The sequence below is a fragment of the Ptychodera flava genome, unplaced genomic scaffold, assembly GCF_041260155.1.
Source record: "Ptychodera flava strain L36383 unplaced genomic scaffold, AS_Pfla_20210202 Scaffold_39__1_contigs__length_1403739_pilon, whole genome shotgun sequence".
NCBI lineage: Eukaryota > Metazoa > Hemichordata > Enteropneusta > Ptychoderidae > Ptychodera > Ptychodera flava.
This window is the reverse complement of record NW_027248361.1, coordinates 528,504-548,680: the sequence shown is the minus strand read 5'-3', so window position 1 is coordinate 548,680 and position 20,177 is coordinate 528,504. Positions and strand designations below refer to the sequence as shown.

General features: G+C 35.9%; 2 protein-coding genes across 2 annotated transcripts in view; both read left to right on the top strand.

Annotated features, from left to right (window-relative positions):
* The window catches only part of LOC139127891 (echinoderm microtubule-associated protein-like 1), a 29,032-nt gene extending 27,350 nt beyond the window's left edge, over nucleotides 1-1,682 (top strand). Inside the window, exons 18-20 of the mRNA XM_070693746.1 lie at nucleotides 16-113; nucleotides 651-847; nucleotides 1,638-1,682. Of these exons, the coding sequence (XP_070549847.1) occupies nucleotides 16-113; nucleotides 651-847; nucleotides 1,638-1,682 (340 nt within the window). The remainder of the gene's footprint in view (nucleotides 1-15; nucleotides 114-650; nucleotides 848-1,637) is intronic.
* LOC139127962 (echinoderm microtubule-associated protein-like 2) overlaps nucleotides 1,644-20,177 on the top strand; it is an 89,750-nt gene continuing 71,216 nt past the window's right edge. The window contains exons 1-2 of the mRNA XM_070693811.1: nucleotides 1,644-1,733; nucleotides 2,577-2,707. Of these exons, the coding sequence (XP_070549912.1) occupies nucleotides 1,712-1,733; nucleotides 2,577-2,707 (153 nt within the window). The 5' untranslated portion in view covers nucleotides 1,644-1,711. The remainder of the gene's footprint in view (nucleotides 1,734-2,576; nucleotides 2,708-20,177) is intronic.

Genomic DNA, 20,177 nt, shown 5'->3' with positions numbered 1-20,177 from the left:
TTTCTTTTCTTTCAGTGTCAGTGTTGTGTACATCAATGGAAGCACTGAGATATCAGAACTTTGTAAAGCCAAGGTTGCAAAGGATAGAATTAATTGTATTAAATTCTCACCAGGTGAGTTCAGTTTTTATGATTCCATTTACCGAAACTAAATGTGTATTCAAATATCTGAAATGTTTAACCCTTTTTAATGTGGTATGTAAAGTAAAAGACTTAAACTTTTGCCCCAACTTTCCTCACAAGGAGTATTTCAACAAAAATTCTCTTTCAAAATCAAGAATAAAAATCAGGGGTCACTGTGCAAATTTTGGTACTAACAAATTCACTGATATTTACCGATATTTGAAATTCAAAATGGCTGCCACTGATCTCTGTGTTAACTCTTTTTTGGAAAAATTACATTTTCAAAAAGGTAAGTCTGAAAATTGTCCTTACACCAACAGCTTTAAAATGAGTCTCCACAAGTGGTAGATCAGAAAAGAATTGTAGAAGTTTGAGAGTCCGAATATCTGTCTCTGAGGCGCATTCTACCGTAACTGTTAATATGCAATTAGCATATAAATAAAATCATATTTTTATCCTTTCATTTGAAATATTTTGCCACTGACATGTGATCACAACATAAAATCCTACTTTTATACTGTCTTGCAGATGGAGAGTGCCTGGCTGTTGGCTGCTATGACAAAAATATTTACATTCTTCAGTTATTGGAAGGCGGCAAGAAATGTGAATCTATCGGCAAATGCAAAGGTCACAACAGTCTGGTCACTGGTCTTGATTGGTCCGTTGATAAACCGTTTGGAAATTACATCCTGCAGAGCAGTTCTTTAGGATTGGAACACTTTATTGTAAGCTGTTAATGTGTCACATTTACTTAGTCAGTCATTTTCAGTCTGTGGAATGATATTTTGCCAGAAAAGTTTTTTGTAAAAAATGTTGAAATATCTCAATTATTTATCCTTTTATTTGACAAATAGGTTTGTTTCCTGTTCTTCTTCTCATACAGAAAAATGCAGAAGCACATTTTCGTTTATCTTGTTTGTTTTTTGGGGGGTGTGTTTTTATTTGGAGGCATGAAGAGAAAAAGATCCATATACCAACACAAGAATAACTGAACATGCAGCAGTAAATTCTGACACCCGGCAAGGCGATAACAAGTTAGTGAATCAGAACAGCACATGGTATACCGGTACATGTGATCCAAATAAATTCTTTGGAATCAAAACAAAATAATACTTTCCATCAAGCAAAATTTGAAACTCATATATACATTATAAATGAACGACTGGAATAGTAATTTCTATTACATAACATTGTACCTTCGAGATGAGAACTATAGTTCTAATTGATTCTTAATCCCATGAACTCACCTGAGCTAAGGGGTCTTTTATTAGCACCAGAAAAGTTCGTTACCCCTCCAGAGAATCATCATTCCATTCTTTGTAGCCTTCCATAGAACAGTGTAATGTCAGTTTTAACTGTTGTGATTGAAAATAGAAGAGTTTTATAACTGCAACTCAAACTCTCATCTCCTTTATAAAAAAGTTGAATTGACATTCAATTTTATTTGTATCATTAATAGTGGTTCTATCAAAGTTGTTAAATTTCTTAAATTTTTTGTTGTTTCCTGCTCATCAGGGGATGGCGCCAGTTGTGACAAACTTGAAAATCCATCGGAGTTAAGAAACATTGAGTGGGTGTCTCACAACTGCATGATGGGATACCCTGTCTCTGGTAAGTATTGAATTCCATCAGAACTTTCGGTCCTCTTTCTTCATGCTAGGGAGTCAGGTCACATGATCAGCAATGTATCCTGGGTAAATATAATAAGCTAAAAAACTGATTTATCAAATGATAAACCTGTTTGAACACCATAAATTTAAAAGAAGAGACTTTCGAAGATTGAGCAAAAAATAGTAAATTAGATACAGAATGTAAATTAATGTTATTTTTTATCAGAGACAGTTGTCAATGGAATGTTGAAATGGAAAAAAGCTGTAAGCTTGCTAGAATGAACCTCATTATTTGAATGAATTAGACACTGTGAGTGCTCTTGAAATAGCCCATTGAGAGTATATCATTGCTAAGTACTTAAAGGCACTGATCATTTATCAGCCTCATCTCAAAACAAAATGATTAATTTGATAAAACTTTCTATGGAAGATGAGGAACAAAACATGATGTATATGGCCGATGCCAATAAAATCTTATGTGAGAATGCGAGAATGAAGACATCTTCTCAAATGGGGCAGTTCTCAATTCCTGAATCTGGTGTCAGTGTATTGTTTACATTGGCTGTTTATGTGATTTTAGTTCTCTGTTTTCCTTTGAAAATTGTGCACAGTGAAGCTGATAAGAAACCTGCCCCTTTACAGCCGTATAAGTTCTCCATCTGTGGTCTGTGCATTATTTGTGTTTGACATTGACATTCCCCCACAACAGTATCAGTGTCTGAAGTGTAATCTAGATTTCATATCTGTTAGGATTATTGTCCTTGAGTGGAAAGCAATACTGCTGGTACTGATAACTATGTGGTCATATGTAAATCCTAAAATTTTTGGTTTTCTTTGTTGCAAGGCATCATGGGTAGCAGTTCTGACAACAGTACAGTATATGCAGTGGACAGGTCATATAATCACAGACTGGTTGCCACGGTGAATGAGAGGAAACAGATTCATCTGTACAACTATCCATGCAGCAGCCCAGAGGTAAGTCAGAAAAAAAAATGACTTTATAAGTTTCCTCACAAGGATATAATAATTTGTAACAGGAAACTGGCTGTTTGTATGCCATGATTTTAGCCTGGTCTCAAAGAGTGTTGATTTCAGAGATGCAACATGATAGCATAGTGATGTGTTGGCAAGGCTGCAGATTGGTGGACACGTACAGCATTTCACATGAATGACAAGTAACCTAGGGAGTCTTAGGGTTGAAGTCCCCATTAATTGATAGTAACCTAAGGAGTCATTAGTGTTTGCGTCCAGGGTTAGAGTACACAGGCAGAAGTCTAAAGGACGAGAGTTGCAGTTTAGTTTGTCAAGTTTTTTGTCTTCACCAGTGCCTGCAGGTCCTATGGTTGACTTGCATGCACATGTTGACAACTGTTGTTATCATATACCTAGATTCACGTACCCATGTAAACCTATGGGAAAAGGCGCTCTTACAGGTGTGTAATAAGTTGCCGTATCACGCCCAGGCACACTTTGCCCAAATAAGGTAGTGTGCGTGCTTTTTCAAACTTTTTCGTTGTCGTTGCTACGCGCGTTGCTATCCACATACATTCCATTCGAAAGCACGTCAGCGCGAGATTCGAACCCGTTTCTATGCGCTTCGCTCGTAGTTTTGAAGCAAATTGTAGACAGTTCGAATCTTATTCCGATCAAAATTGGTTTAAAACAAGTGCTTGATAGTCTCCTTTCAATGTTTTGCTGAGAAAGTGTATTTTAACGAGCAGGATCAACTACTCATCTGTGCTCATTCTGTAGTGACATTGGCGTTCGCATAGAACAAGCTCGTGACGCGTTCCACAACAGAACAAATGACAACATCGTACATATTAATCCGCAAAGTTGCGTGGCTCATGTTTTTTTTTAAATTTACGCCTATAACTTTAACAAAATTTTATTGATAAATACTGAAACATATCACAACCATTCAATAAGGTATATGATAAACCTTTACGGCCCAGATACGGGTTTTGCGGACCTCGGTCGTACGGCGTACGGGCCCTCGCACGCTCGGGCCCTTCCGCCGTACAACCTCGGTCCGCAAAACCCGTATCAGGGCCGTAAAGATTATTAATACATGCTAGGTTAAAATTGCCCTGTCAATATTGTATCCTACCTGTCACAAAATTCTAGAAAAGTGTTTTTGAACTGTAAAAAATTATCTCTTACTCATCAAAAAAACGATAAGAAATCTTTGCAAAAACGAGTTAACTTTGGAATATTTTTTGTGTCTGAATAAAATAAACACACAACAGCATGTAATATGGAAAATATTATATGCTGATCAATGTCTGTCTAAGAAAATAACAGAACGTAGAAAAAAGCTCAAATTGCGTACTGAAATTTTCTGTCAGGTCATCTTCATGTCCTTTCTGTTTCATGATGTGGTTTTTGAGGCAGTTTGTTTTTCCAAACTTTCATCAAATCACTTTGATGGTGCAATTTCCCCCAAGTACATGTAGTGTTGTCAATTTATCTGTTTGCAATTTTTTGTGTGTGTGCAAAAAAATTTAACTACTTAGAGTAACGAAAACAATATGACATGCGATATCTATTGTTAGATGATAATAATATGAAAAAATCTTAAAAATGTAAAGTTTAACTTTACTGTAAAATTGACATGAAGGTAGAGAGCTAGCTTTGACCTTTGAATCTCACAAAGCCTGAACAGTTCTGTGTCCGGTAATGAGTATACTGCCCTCTATGGCTTTGGAAGTGGAGGTTGGTTTGCTCTGATGGTGTGTCCAGTCATTGGATTTTTATCTGAAATGAAAGAGTGAATCTGCAAATTTCAGATTGTACACCATTAACATTAAATGGTTTATGTTGTAGTATTATGCGTGACAATGCAGAAATTAACCAATGTACAAAATCTACATGTATCTGCTGATATGCTTGTCACAGTGAAGTATGCTGGTAAAACATACCCACTGATCCTGTGTACAGTACATAGTAGAGAACCTTAACAATAAACAGATATCAGAGGTAGAGAGAGAGAGCGAGAGAGCGAGAGAGAGAGAGAGAGAGAGAGAGAGAGAGAGAGACAAAACTTACAGATCTATACAGTTTATGACAAGAAAAAGTGAGGAGAGAGTGATTGATACAGAGCTGTGCAGAGACAAACAGAGAGAGACAGATAGAAACAGACAGAGTCAGAGAAGAGACATATTTAGACCACACTGGACACACAGACTGATACAGACATTGACAATTTATGACAAACAGAGAATAGAGAGAGAGAGGAATTCAGAGTGATAAACGGAGACAAAGGCCAAGCGAAATGGCTATACATTCAGGTGCAATATCTTCCATAAATACTAAAGAAATGCTTTGAAATACTTATGAATGTGTCATACATTGAAGTCTCGTACATAGAGAAATCTTATTTTGTGACGAGTCATGAATATAAAGTCATGATGGCATAAATAATCAAGTGTTCGTCTCTTCAGTCATAGAAATTTACAAAATTAATCAATTTAATTGGTTGAAATATCTTTTACTGCCATCTATTACACGCAAAAAATGACCTCCAGGAGCTATGGCTTGGTTGGCTACAAAGTGTATCAAAATGGTTTGCTACAAAGTGTATCAAAATGGTTTGCTACAAAGTGTATCAAAATGGTTTGCTACAAAGTGTATCAAAATGGTTTGCTACAAAGTGTATCAAATAAATTTCTTCACGTGAGGGGACAGACTATTTGACCTACTTTTCAAGTGCAATACGTTAAATTTTATGGTCATCGCCTTCAAGCTCTGTGACCTTTGAAGTGTGTCAAATGTTGAACCACTATCAGCAGTCAGTGCTTTGACTAGACAAGGATTTTCAACAGATGTTTAGGTTTTACAGTAGCATCTTTAGTCCACATGCCCCAGTTACGATGAAATTAGTGCACATTTTTCAACAGTGCTTGAAATTTTAATGTGAGACTTGATTTAGTACTGAAAACAATGTTATAAATACCTGTTTTAAGTATCACATGAAAGATTACATTCAGTGTTTTCAGATTACGGGGGCTTAACCCTATGACTGACACAGTGTAATATTGCTGCACCAAACATTCTTTGGAAGGGGATAGGAGCTCATTGGAATATTCCGTATCTCAAAATTCCTCATGGGGTTAAATGCCAGATCGTTCCCTTTCATCAAGACCTTTTGTGTAACTAGATTTGCATCTGTAGATTTCTCCAAGAATCTTGTTTCGTTATGTTGCTTTCTTTTGTCGATTTCAAAGAATAGACACTATGGTGGTCGTGATCGTATATTTGTTACTAAATATAGCATCAGGTGTGCAACATGTAGAGCTGCTGCTAATTACAGAAGTTCTGACAAATTTTCTCTCTTTTACAGGTGTTTACTATCATAATTTGTTGTTATATCTACTGACGGTCAATATCAGTGGCTTCCTTTGTTCAATTGGTGATGACAAAATTTATTAAAATTTTCACCAGTTTTTAATTTTTGAGTCTTGTCAAAGATATCAGACAAATTTTTATTTTTTGCATATTTACCATAGAATGATGTCATTACTGTAATCAGTCTATAATGATTTAAACTGCAGCGTCTAATAGTCGTTTTACAGTAACCTTTGATCTGTAGCAAATAATAGTCATTTTACAGTTCTCTTTGATCATCGAACCGAGAAGTATCATACAGGTTATGGCCAGTGGAGGATGGGTGATTCTGAGTTCAAAGAGTTGAACGTTCGATGAATTGCTGATGGCCAACCCGAGTATCAGGTCATCTATTTTGAGTTTCTGGCATGTCCTATCTTGTGCTCATTGCTGTAAGACATTTAACATATGTCTGTATGGATGATTGCTTGAAGTGATGGTCCCCAGACTGACATCAGGGATCGAATTATCGGGATATAAAACAGGTCAAGTGTTTACAAAATCAGAGATGGTTCATGTACCGTGAAATTAACCTTTTTGGTGATGTAATTTTTCCCACCGAAATTTTAGTGCAACATTTTGCCAATTTTTATGAATTTTTATGAAATGTTTTTGATAATTTTGGACCAAATGCACAATACATTTCATTAGCTATAGTTTCTATCAAAATTTTGGCAAAAATCTGAAAAAAATTGACTCTGGTATATTTTATAAAGATAATAAAAAATTGACTTTTGTGTTCAAAGGGTGAACTGTCGTGTACACAACCATGGTTTTCACTATTAGGTCAAGTCAGTGTTAAAACATCAGGATATTGTGTTTCAAGAAGGCAAGTCAATGAAAATCATTGTTTTTGTAATTTTACAGCCCCTGAACCTGGCTGGTCAAAGGTTTATTTGATCGCAGACTATCTATTAATAATTGAAAATGATGGATGTGCCATTGATGTTTAAAAATTAATAACATTGTGAACAACCCATTTCCAACAGAAATTGTGTCATTGACTACCTTGTTCAAATATTGTAGTACAGCAGTGTGGTGATCCTAAAGGCTTTATTGTCCTCTAACCCTTTCAACATCATGGTTTAGCCCAAAGTCATTGTTAACAATGGTCATTGTGGACCTGCTTACAAGGAATAGGGGTGAACAGGTCAAGACAGATGTTTTGAAAATCTAAAGTCTTGTATACCGGTATTTTCACCCTTCTCATGAATGCATGTGTAACTAGTAGTCTCAACAAAAACATGGCTGCCGACATTTATATTGAGTTCACTGTAGTGTCAAATGGTTCTTGTGAACCGATCTACTCATTTGCAAAGGATGCGTTCCAACACGATGAGATCAAAATAGAAGAAAGCAATTTACGATGTCTCACTTGTTTGTCAGAAATGTTGGCAAGTTTCCATTTCTCATGGTTGGCTACCAATGCTACACGCCGCCCCTTTGGCAGAAGATCACTTATACTTTCTGTCAACACTTATCAATATTTGTGGGTCAAAGTTCGCTATCATGTATTTTCCGAACATATAATTACAAGGTTGTAGTAAGGAACTTACGTAGGCTACACTCTCACTTGTTGTTCAGGTTCTCACAAGGTTCATCCTGTGGCAGATCGTCCATGTAGCCGACACGAACACGAAGTGTCTGTTACCGGCTACCAAAAACTATGAAAAATAGTAAAGAATGATCTACAAAATCACTATCAGTTTTAAGTTGCAGGTAGAATAAGTCTGTGCCTTTGTAAAAAATACTATAAAAATAGTAGAAAGTGAAGAACCAGCTGAAAGTTAGTTGAGGAGACCTTAACCGCATATCATTTGCATCTCATTGTCGGCTACATGGACTGTGTGCCCATCCTGTGGTCAGTGACATCCTTGATTGTAGGTTGCTGGGCTTTCATTGCTTCCTGTGTTTGTACACCTACTCTCCTGTTATGGCTATCATATATTCTGTTTAACCCATTGAGGACTGTGATTTTTCCCACCAAAATTTCAGTGAAACATTGAATTTACCAATTTTTGTGAATTTTTCTGTAATTTTTTGATAATTTTGGACTAAATGGACTTTACCTTACTATGGCTACAATTTTGGCCAAAATTTGGAGGAAATCTGAAAAAAAAATGTAAAGATCTGAAAAAAGTTGCTTGCTATGTTATATTCTATAGATAGATAGATAGATATTTATTATAGTGACTAGTGACATTACACCAAAAGTTGACTTTAGCATTCAAAGGGTTAAGATAGTATGTGCTTCGAAAAAGAAAGACTTAAAATTTTGCTCAGACTTTCCTGAAGCAAACTTTCAACCATTCTCTTTTCAAAATCAAGAATAAAACTCTAGGGATCACCATAGAAATATTGGCTATATAGAAATAATTGAAATTGCAGGACATTTTGGAGATTCAAAATGGCCGCCATCCAAGTGTTATCTCTATTGGGGAAAACAAAATTAACAATTTCTCACAAAACTAAGCTGGTGAAAAGTTTGGATTACTCCATAAGCTTCAAAATGAGCCCTCACATGTAGTAGGTCAAGAGAATATTGTAAAAGTTTGACAGTCTAAATATCTGTCTCCAGGTACATTGTGCCTTAATATTAAATAAATACACAGAAAGGTAGCATTGTGTTTTCAAAATGTTGTGAATGCGTTAATGGTTTTCTTTGCTTTTGAAAACAGACTGTTTGTTTTTAATTTTACAAGCTGCCACGGTGGAATCAATAAGTATGCAAGTTTGGAATCCAGCATCTGCAAAGCCCAATAAACAGTTTAAGGTATAATGTGAAACAAAAATCCAAAATGACCTTATCATACAAAAGATTACATTAACCCTTTGAGCGCTGTAATTTTTCCCGCCAAAATTTTGGTGCAACATTTATCAATTTTATAATTTTTTTTTTCATAATTTTTGACCAAATGGATATCACATTTCATTGGCTACAGATTTTTATCAAAATTTTATGCAAAAATTAGGGCAATATTGACTGGTGTACATATGATAAAGGTGACAAATTTGACTTTAGTGCTCAAAGGGTTAAACATACTCGTGCCATATTGCAACGAGGATACTTGTTTTCAATCTCTGCTGAAGTGTAATGATTCTTTGTGATTAGAAATCATAAAATCTAGAAGCAGGTGCGTGTGTGGTTGACATTTGATGTGTGCACATTTTGAACTGAACCGGTAGATGGGCCCAGACTGTGCGTGCAGTCACAAAGATTAACCAATACAGGTAGCCCTTTGAATTCACAGACAGCAAACATGGCTGTACACAGTAAATGTTTACTTCATGGTCTGCCTATCAGCTGAAGACACTGAACAAATATTATGTTTTGCATTCCTCCACTTCTGTAGATGTGAAATGCCTGATAAGCACAGTGCTCATATGAAAGCAAACATCACAGCTTTTCACTTCCTCAACCCCTTGCTAGCCATCAATATCAAACATCAGATATTTTACTGGAAATTTGAATAGCCTAAAACAGTTCCTCTGCAGTCCAATAACTGGGACACCCCTATAACCAGTCCACCTCCATTTCATTGTGCCCAAGTCCACAGTTTCCATTGAAATCATGGAGTTTGGGCCAAACCATTGTTTCAAAGGAGGGGAATTGCTGATATCACTAACACAAAACACTCATGCAGTTACAAGGATTTAGAAAACTAACAATTTTGATAATAAATTGGTAAAAATATGAGCAATTTCCCTCCTTTGAGACTAGTTATTAAAAGCAGATGACCCCTAGGACAATAGTGATTTTAAAATTTTGCAGGCTGGGTCCAGTTTCTTATCAATGACAGTAGCTAGGACTGGCAACTATAATATTGTAATTTAGTTCTCATTTTCAGATAGTGATGCACCTCCAAAGTGAAAGATGTAAACTTCCCTCAAACTTTCCTTAAAATTTTCGATTTTCGAGTAAAACTAAGATTATGAAATCTTTTTTCTCTCCAAGAGCTTTAAAATAAGTCGCCACAAGTGGTAGATCAGAAAAGAATTGTGAGAGTTTGAGAGTCCGAATATCTGTCCCCAAGCCGCATTCTACCGTAACAATTCTTGGAGCAATATCCTATTCCCTTGAAAGTTCTTCTTGTAGGAAAATTGGAGCACTTATATTATCACTACAAAACCATCAAAGCAGACCACATAAAGAACCAGCACGCCTGGATTAAATTGGATTAAAATTGTTGTCAAGGCCAGGTATTCAAGTAGCGTCTTCCCATTCAATTTGAATTCAATTCAGTAAGAATAATATCCTGATTACGACCCTCTTTTACTGGAATTTCTGTTATTACAGTATTATCACTGAAATCAGAAAGGTAATACCGGAAATTATCAGATATCTGACATTCTCATTGAAGGCTCCCTGTCTTGTCTGGTGTCAAAGGTCACAGACAGGGTCAGAGGTCAACGTTGCCTTTATTGAAAACTACGCACTCCAGACATTATTTGAATTTCAATGAATCAAATGTCCTTTGATTTACGCCGACAGACAATCGTTTTCATTATTACCAAAAGTAATCACTCTAATGACAGCCTTCTCATTCAGATAAATTGCTTTGAGTTTTATTACATAAGCCTTTTCAGGAATTCAGTGTCTTTGTCAATATCATTGCACTGGATGTTAGTTTTAATTCAGGGCATCACCACCAATATCAACATGGAAAATGCACCGCATGCTTGAATACTTATGTAAAATGAAACGTCTGTAGAAGATTCTCAGAAGAAATATTGTAGTTACCATGGAAACTGGTGATACATAATTTTTTGAAAACCCCCTGTTATATGAGGCTATAATGAAAATACTGCAAAGGATGCAGGAAAACACTGGTGCCTGACGTGAAGCGAGGAGGGTGATGCATGGCGCCAATTTCTAAGTGGCACTGTTCCTAAGATACATGTAGCCTGTATTCTACACGTATAGAGTGCAAGACATATGCTGGCAATCGTTCAATGTGACCTTTGAAACACAGAATGTACTGAACATAGGGATTGGAGTGCATGAAAACTGTAAACGTCAGCAAACGGGTGTTCTGTGTGGTTATTTAAACTCACACAGAATTCTCAATTGTAGATGTATGATAATAAATAGTATTACATCCACAAGCTTTGATACAATACAGTGTTATAGTGCTTACATCCAGGCTGCTATGACACCCCGACGCCCCCGCCGTGGCAGTATGTGCATCTTGGCAACAGGATGCCCTCCCCCGAGGCCATTCTACTCTGTGAGTGGCCTCAGGGGAAAGGTGTTAACGACGCCTGGATGTGCCATCACCCCTGCATTTTAGCCTTATCTGTAAATGTTATCTGTCAGAATTTTATCTTATAGTAAAGAGCACTGAGATGTAGTGTGCTTGTTAAAAAATAAATAATTATTCTTATCATCACAGGTATTACCATATTAATAACTTATCTGATTCATTATAAAATTACCATATTAATAACTTATCTGATTCATTATAAAATTATTACCATATTAATAACTTATCTGGTTCATTATAAAAGATTCTCACTGTATCGTTTTATCCGATATCATTGACATGATGAAGTATATTATTGGCAAAGTTTAGTAAGAGAAAGATTGATTGATTGATTTCTCACAGGCAAAAAGTACAGCAGCATAAGAGGTTGTGCAGCGTGTACATGTCATATAATAGACACCTATTTGTATATCCAGTATACCAATTGAAAGTATGTCGTAGGTAAATTTACCACAAACTAGGGAGTCATAAGTGAGTTGAAGTCTCAGAATGAGAACACTAATAAATGTGTTTACCACTTCAAACTTTTCTTGATTTTGAAGATGGACAAACTTCATGCACAGGTAGTTTATTAACCCTTTGAGTGCTGTAACTTTTCCAATCGAAATTTTAAGGCAACATTTTACAAATTTTTATGAATTTTTCTGTAAGTTTTCTATGTAATTTTGGACCAAATGGATATCACATTTCATTGGCTACAGTTTTCTATCAAAATTTTGGCAAAAATCAGGGAAAAAATGGTTCAAAAAGGGGACAAAAATTTACTTTGGCGCTCAAAGAGTTGAAGTTTACCACCACCCATATATACTATAGAAAGTTCCTTCTGCAGTTAGATACCATCTGGCATCTTTTAATAGTGATTTTTTGATAGAGAAGGCTCTCTCTGGTCATCAGTGGTTGTTGCAAAATCGATAGTACATGAGTCCAGATTCAGTTTCGGCATCCCTTACAAAGCAGTGACTTGTATCTGATGTGAGTGTGGTTGCAGTTTTCATGGTAATAACAGCTGCGTAGTGCTTGTTTCTCAAAACTGATACTTTCGCCGACTTTCAAATTTACTCGGGGGACAAAGTCGGCACAGTCAAATCAACTCATGGGACACAACTTGATACAATAAACAAAATGCAATTTTGTTGTACGTGCATTGAAACCCTTACATGAATCTGACTTGAGAGATGCATGTATTGCTCTGCTAATGATTCCTATTGACATGTCAGGGAAATGCCGAACATCTCTCCTTTCATCAATTCACTCATGGGATCAGCTGTACTGTATCAACTACAATTGCGTTTAGTGTTCTCAGTGTCACTCAGATTTTGCTTCCTATTGTAAACCATGCTAGCATAGACTACAGGGAAATGTGTTCTTGACTTTCTCTGCCCTTAATGACCTTAAATCACTCCCTACATTAAAGGACCAGTATCTGTAATTTTGATTTTTTTTCTTCACTATTTTGGTTTTAATGTCAACTGTTTTTTCTTGTTCTACTCCCCAAAGCATGTTGAGATACATAGTGTTCAGCTTATCAACTCAGCCTGTACATGTGAATTTAAGTATTGACCAAAATTTAAATGTTAACAATATCAATGCATTCTCCATTATCTACACACATTTATTAAGACCGAGTATAATCATGAAGATAATTACTTTACAGAGGATGTATGAGAGATTCAACCCTTTGAGTGCTGTAATTTTTTCCCACCAAAATTTTAGTGCAACATTTTACCAATTTTTATGAAGTTTTCTATAATTTTTTTGATAATTTTGGACCAAAATAATATCAAATTTCATTGGCTGAAGTTTTTTATCAAAATTTTGTCAAAAATCTGAAGAATAATTGACGTTGATATATTTTACAAAGGTGACAAAAATTGACTTTGGCGCTCAAAGGGTTGAAGTGATATTAATAGTTCACCTACATGAAATACAGTGAAATTGTAATATAGAAATAAATCAGTATCATTTATTAATGCAGAAGCAATATTTTATACCCTGTTTTCCTGTAAAATGGTCCACACTCACCATTAACAACAATGGACGTTTGGGCCAAACCATTATGGTGAAAGGGTGACTAGCCCACTGCTGTAGAACAGATTTCAAATCACAGTGTCCTCCAGTGAAATCAGATGCCAGCCTTATTGCAGCTAGTTTAAACTGTCAGGCATTAAATGTGTGAGAAAAAAAAACTAATCACACTGCTGCAATTTCCCCTAAATTATCAAAATTAAATATCACAGTATTCATTTTACTATCTAGAAAGGGATGTTTGGTTGATTGTTGTACCCCAAGGAAATATTACACAGTTCACTGAAGAGTCGTTTTGTATAAATGGTGTTCCGGCTAATTAGACACCAGTGAAAGTCAAATTAGCTCTAATCAGGTGACTGCCCATGTGATTTCATGCTTGGCATGGCAAAGAAAATTGATTTCCGTGCAATTTCACCGGAAAATAAAATAGTGATAATAAAATCCGGTTCCTGAGGATACAGGAAGCACAGATTTTGTGTATTTCACAGCTGTGTCTCTGTTTTACTTTTAGGAAAAACCGTCACAATAATGATACGAAGAAATCAGCAATGTGTGGTGTTGTCCAAAATGTTTCAAATTCTGATTTTGAACTTCTTGCACACTGCCAAGTGAAAAGAAAGGAAAAACTTGATGTTTAAAATGGGCCAGTAGCTTTAATGTTTGATGTTTTTTGACCATTTTGTTGTTAATGTCAACTACAATTTCTTGTTCTACTCCCCAAAGCAAGTTGAGATACACTGTAGTAAGCTTGTCAACTCAGCCTGTACATGTATAGATTGCATTGTTATTGTTGACAAGTGAATTCTGCCCCAGACCAGAATTCAAATGTAAACAACAGTGAATTTTATGTGTATAGATATTGTGTTGACAAGATGAATTGTGTGTTTCAGCATGTTCTTGTGAGTAGAACATGAACTTGCAATTGGCATACAAAACAAAAATAGTAAAAAGTCATCAAAAGTTAAAGTGACTGAACCTTTAATGTTAAAAGAATATCATATTACAACTAAAGGACAGTTGCCCATAGATATTTACTCATGGAATGTACCCCCAACATACAATTGCACGTTTTTGATCGCCTACTTCTTAGCTAGGTGAGCAGGTACCATTGTATACTAGTTTGAAATCCGAGAGAAATATTATTCAGTCATTGTGACAATTAGATTTTATTCCCTAATATTTTTCTTCGTTCAGCGAAGGAAAATACGAGTGACGTAATGACCGTGTCACCACGAGTCGAAGACGAGTGGTGACACGGTCATTACGTCACGAGTATTTTCCTTCGCTGAACGAAGAAAAATATTAGGGAATAATATACTTATCACATGCACAAGCCAAGAATTCGTTATTTTTTGCAAAATAAAATAAGTTTTCCATGACGATACCGCGTTTAAACTTTTGAACTACTTTAGGAATAAATATCAGTACGCCGTGCACAAGTTGTCAATCATTTCCAGTCGTCCGTCGTGTGCGTTAGCGCTCATGTTCGTTCGTGTGTGGAGCAAATGACAGCTCTCGGTCTACACGTAGGCTACCTTCCGCAAAGTTATACTCTATTTCACCGCAAAGTTATACTCTATTTCATAGCATAGTCCTAGAAATTTATCACAGACGAAGATACGCTATTTTTCAGGAACAAATATCGACTGAATCTTGACGGCGGGAACACTGTAAACGTTGCGCCTGACCCTGTTTGCAATGCCTACGGAACCCACGGTATACGCGACCAGCTTCGAGTTCGTTGTTTCCGCAAATTATTCACGTAATTCCTTTGGAATATATAGGCGGTACACTCTTGTGTTTACATTGTTCGGATAAGTAATGTCATAGTCTGTGAAAATATCGATTTCATTACATGACTTGATCGTGGGAGAAACATCGGCCGCCATGTTGTTTGTTTACATATTTACAAGCACACCGAAGATCGACAAAAAAGGGTCCGACGCACCAAAATTGATGACACAGACGCGGGTTGTCGTGACGTAGAACGACCAGAGAATAAATCCCGTATTTTTTGTTCGGAGACGACAAACTTGGCTTGTGCATGTGACAACGTTGTGTACACTGCATGCTGAACGAAACCTTTCATGAGAGAGTTTGGAAAGACTTGTTGTAATTTGAAAATGTTTAGATGTGTGAGTTGGTACTCTTGAATGGATCAGTTTAAAAAATGAATTTCTCATATATTTTGATTGTCTCTTGCTTTAACCCTTTCACCACCGTGGTTTGAACCAATCTCATTGTTTTGTAGCAGAAAGTTGGACCTCTTGAAAGGAAAATGGGGTTGAAAGGGTTGGTAGTATGCGCCTGGAAAGTAAAAGACTGAAACTTCTGCTCAAACTTTTCTAATGAAATTTTTCAACCATTGTCTTTCAAAATCATGGATAAAAATTTGGGTACACCATACAAAGTTGGGTACTAGAGAAACAAATCACCAAAGATTTACCAATACTAAAATTCAGACTGGCCGCCATTCCAGTGCTATTTCTATGAGAAAAATAAAATTTTTGATTTTGAAAGAACTAAGATGGTGAAACTTTTTCTTACACCAAGAGCTTTAAAATGAACCCCCACAAGTGGTAGATCAGAAAAGAATTGTAAAAGTTTGTCAGGATGAGAGTCCAAATACCTGTCCCTGAGGGGCATTCTACATTAATGTCAGTTTGTTCGGTTGGTTTAGTTCCTGTCTGTAGACTGTACAACACAAAGAAACAAATAAATACGTAATCCTAGTATCATAGTATTGTGCAGTGTCAAGAATACTGTGAAGAAAACATCCCATCCAGCCTGCAAAGCTTTCAAAGTAACTAATGATGCAGATTCTGTGGAAGATTTGTCGTGATTCAGAGCAGAAACTACAAATTACCGTTTTTCAAAAGGAGACAAGTATTGTATGGGTACTGACTTTCAGGAAACGGCTAAGTGCCCCTTAGATTTCATATTTGTTGTCACATGCAGATTAAATGGTTTTTTGATGGCAATTGATTGCCGCTATATCAACGATGCAGAAAGTGTTTGACACAATGTGATGGAGGAATCCCAATAATAATCCTAATATGAACACCTGTATTTTAATCACACCATTTTGTTGATCTCCCTGGTGTAAAGTTCATTTGCCCCCAGATGACATGGGTGTTGCTAAGCAACATATTGTGTACTTTCTAATGGGTGTTGCTAAGCAACATATTGTGTACTTTCTAAATGTACATGAATCCATTGTTCTATTGTACAGACATTATATATCTCACTGAAAAGAAGAAAGCATTTCATTTAGAGAATCTGGAAATGTTACTGTAATTGTTATCGCTGGCTTTAATTTCCTGTTTTCAAATTCAACAACAGTCCTAGCTGACCCGTGACATTTGTAAAATGCACAGACATTCATGCAAGTATACCAATATTTTAGGAAATTCTTTGTCGCATCAGAACAATCGTGATTTTGATCATCGAAAATTGAACATTTTGGAAAAGATGCTCGTATCTTTATATGAATATATTTTGAACAATAAGGCATCTCGTAATCCTGCTAGGCAGACATATTCTTCATTCCAAAAGATGTGTGCATGCTCCAGCTATTTCTTGATAACTTCTTATAACTTTCTTTTTTATCATGAACAACGTAGATGCTAGTACTTTTCAATCATAATTTAAACAGACAAGTTTTATCTCCTCCTTCCAAGATGCTGAATATTATCTTTATTTAAACTGGATTTTTCCATAGGTGAAACACCTCTTTTCATGGGGACGAGGTCAAATACAGCAAAAAAACAGGATGGTTGAACAGTCTCATATACGTTACGTTTACTTTTTTATACGTGGCACACAAGTTTTGTAGATAACATTGTAGATAAAAAGAGCCGACTCATTTGAGTGTCTGGATAGAACACACAAGGGAATAGCTAAATTAGTTATTGATTGATAGTAGAGACCGAAGTTAATTAGGACAGCACTCTGGCTAAACAAACCATAATACAACGTATACGTACTGGTGCCAATCTGTCTAGAAACACAAGGATAAACAGTGGAGTGGAGAGTTACATGTTTAGTATTTCACTCAAATGAGTCGGTTTTTTTTATCTACAATGTATCTACAAACTTGTGTGGGACGTACAAAAAAGTAAACGTAATGTATATGAGACTGTCCAACCATCCTGTTTTTTGCTGTAGATAAAGAAAATTTTATTACAGCACACAAAACTTGAAAACACAAAAAAACACAAGAAGTACAAATAGCAAGAAAGAAAACTACGAACAGGCGTCAGACAAGTACATAGACAACAGAAAGTTGTTACAAGATTTTTTAAAACTAGTCAGTGACTCGGAGTCCCTGATTGATTTGGGGAGATTGTTATATTCATCCACACCCGTAACAGACAAGGTGTTTTGATAAAGAAGTGTACATGCTTTTGGAACTTTAAGGAGGTTCTGATTGGAAGAACGAAGTGATCTGGAAGGGATATAATTATTGAACATACTGGTTATGTATTCAGGTGTTAGATTGTGAATAATATACCTAATTCAAGAGTCAATTTTTTAAGTGGTTTATAAACACATGAACATGTGTTCTAAGACCTTGATAAATATTCTTACGTGAATCTCTAAAATAACATCTCTCTTTTTTACTGTCTTTTACACATGCCAGCAGTCAGTTGCAATATTTCATAGTCAAGAGAGTGCCAATGGCAAAAGAAATTTCCTATCTAAAAGGTCCCAGTTTAAGATAAAATGTTCACCTCCAGTAATTCTGAGCATTGGAGTTTCCATGCAATAAAAAAGTAGTAAGTATAAAATGCAAAATGGTGAAATACGTTTTGAATATTCATGATTCCCTAGGGGTGTCAAATCAAGAAAAATGCCACCGACAAATGCCACTTTAGAGTGCATTAATATGTAGTGTCATAATTATAGTAAGCTTTCAGTTTTTCTGCAAATAGAAAGTTATAATTTGATTGCTCCAAGCAAACTGGTATACTTACGGACATATTTGTTACAACCGATTATATAAAATCAATATCAGTTATAATATTGCTCTTACTTGTACTTACTCTGATTATTCATGGATACAATTTGGAATCGATTTGTCCCTGAAATGTATCAAAATGATTTCAATATTGGGGATAGGTAATTGATTTTGAATTGTTGTATGATTGCCAAGGCAATGAGTGGAGTACCAATATTCTTACAGCTTATCCCTTTCAATGCCAGACATTCATACATCTTAGTAGGTTTTCGATGAGCTGAGTGGACAAATTTATAATCGAGTGAAAGGGTTAAATCTCCCAGAAGAAAGATTGATTTAAGTTAGAATGTGTCTCGGGGACAGAAATTAGAACTCTCAAATTGTTACAATTCTTCACTAATCTACCATCTGTGGGGGCTCATTTTAAAGCTCTTGGCGTAAGAAAACATCTCACCTCCTTAACTTTTCAAAAATCTAATTTATATTTCCACTTTGAGTTAAAACACGGATGACAGCCACTGTAAAATTTTAAATATTGGTAAATGTCAGTTAATTTATTTCTCTAGTACTGTGACCCTGATTTTTTATTCTTGATTTTAAAATACAGTGCTTGAAAGTTTCATTGAAGAAAAAAAAATTGAGATGTGTACTACCTTGACATTTGTAAATGTGCATATCAGGAAGATATAGCTATAAGATTGTTGTGAAATATGTGACAAAGGTCTGAGTGGGTGTGTGATTAATGTCAATGCTGGAAGCATTCAAGATTAACTTTTCCTGTCAGATTTCCGACACACTATTTCATGTATTCCGGTTGTGTAGGGAGTGTAAGGAAGTCATCCCTTGGGTAGCTATGCCTTCAGGGCAAAGATTTATTTGTTAGCTTGACAGTGTGGAAGAGACATCATGCGTGAAGTTGGTGGTCTGTTGAATCTTAACAAACTTTTTTCCACTCTATTGACATCATGAATATTCAACAGATATGAATATTCAATTATGACATCACTGCAAAGCACAGTGATTGGCCAGTTTAACAATTCAAATGAAAATTTCATCAGATTGATGAATTATGATTGGCTCATGTTGCAAACCATGAATATTCATGAATATTCATCAGAAGTAAGGGAATTTTGGTGGAGGGGTGAGTGCATGTCTCATGCTACTACTTTTACAAGAACCCAAGTGATTCAGTGAATCATAAAGAGATTGTACCCATGACTGAGATTGTAATTTACTTCTGTACAGTCTGAATTGAAACAAGGGAAAAGCGTTTCTATCACAGGTAGCTGCAGTTTGCAGTGCTTTTCTTTGTCACTTTAATAAATACTGTACGGTACTTGTCCAAACAAATCAGCTAAGCAATTTTTCTGCTTTGCATGATAGCATGATTCTTAAACTAAATTTGTCTACGCAACTTCGAAAATGTGGGAGCCACATGTAACAATGTGTTTGGGCATTTTGATTAAAAATGTTCATGATAAACACAATGACATGTTACACTAGCAGCCTTGTAGGGTTATATGAGAAATCATAATGCACTAAGTTTTTATATTTATTAGTTCAGCTATGTTGCAATTTTGAGAAATAGGGCAAATTTTGAGACCAACCAGTGGTATACCAGTGAGAAAGACTCCCTGGCTCATAAGCAAGCCCAGGCCACAAATGGAAGGGTTTGTTTACTATCTTTGCATGTGCCAATTCAGACTAGTTGTGTCAACAACCCTAATTTTCACATTTGCTTTACAAAAAGTAGATCTAAAAACTGACAGTGTGCTCAGCATGGCAGAAATGTCAATGCTTTTAGGAT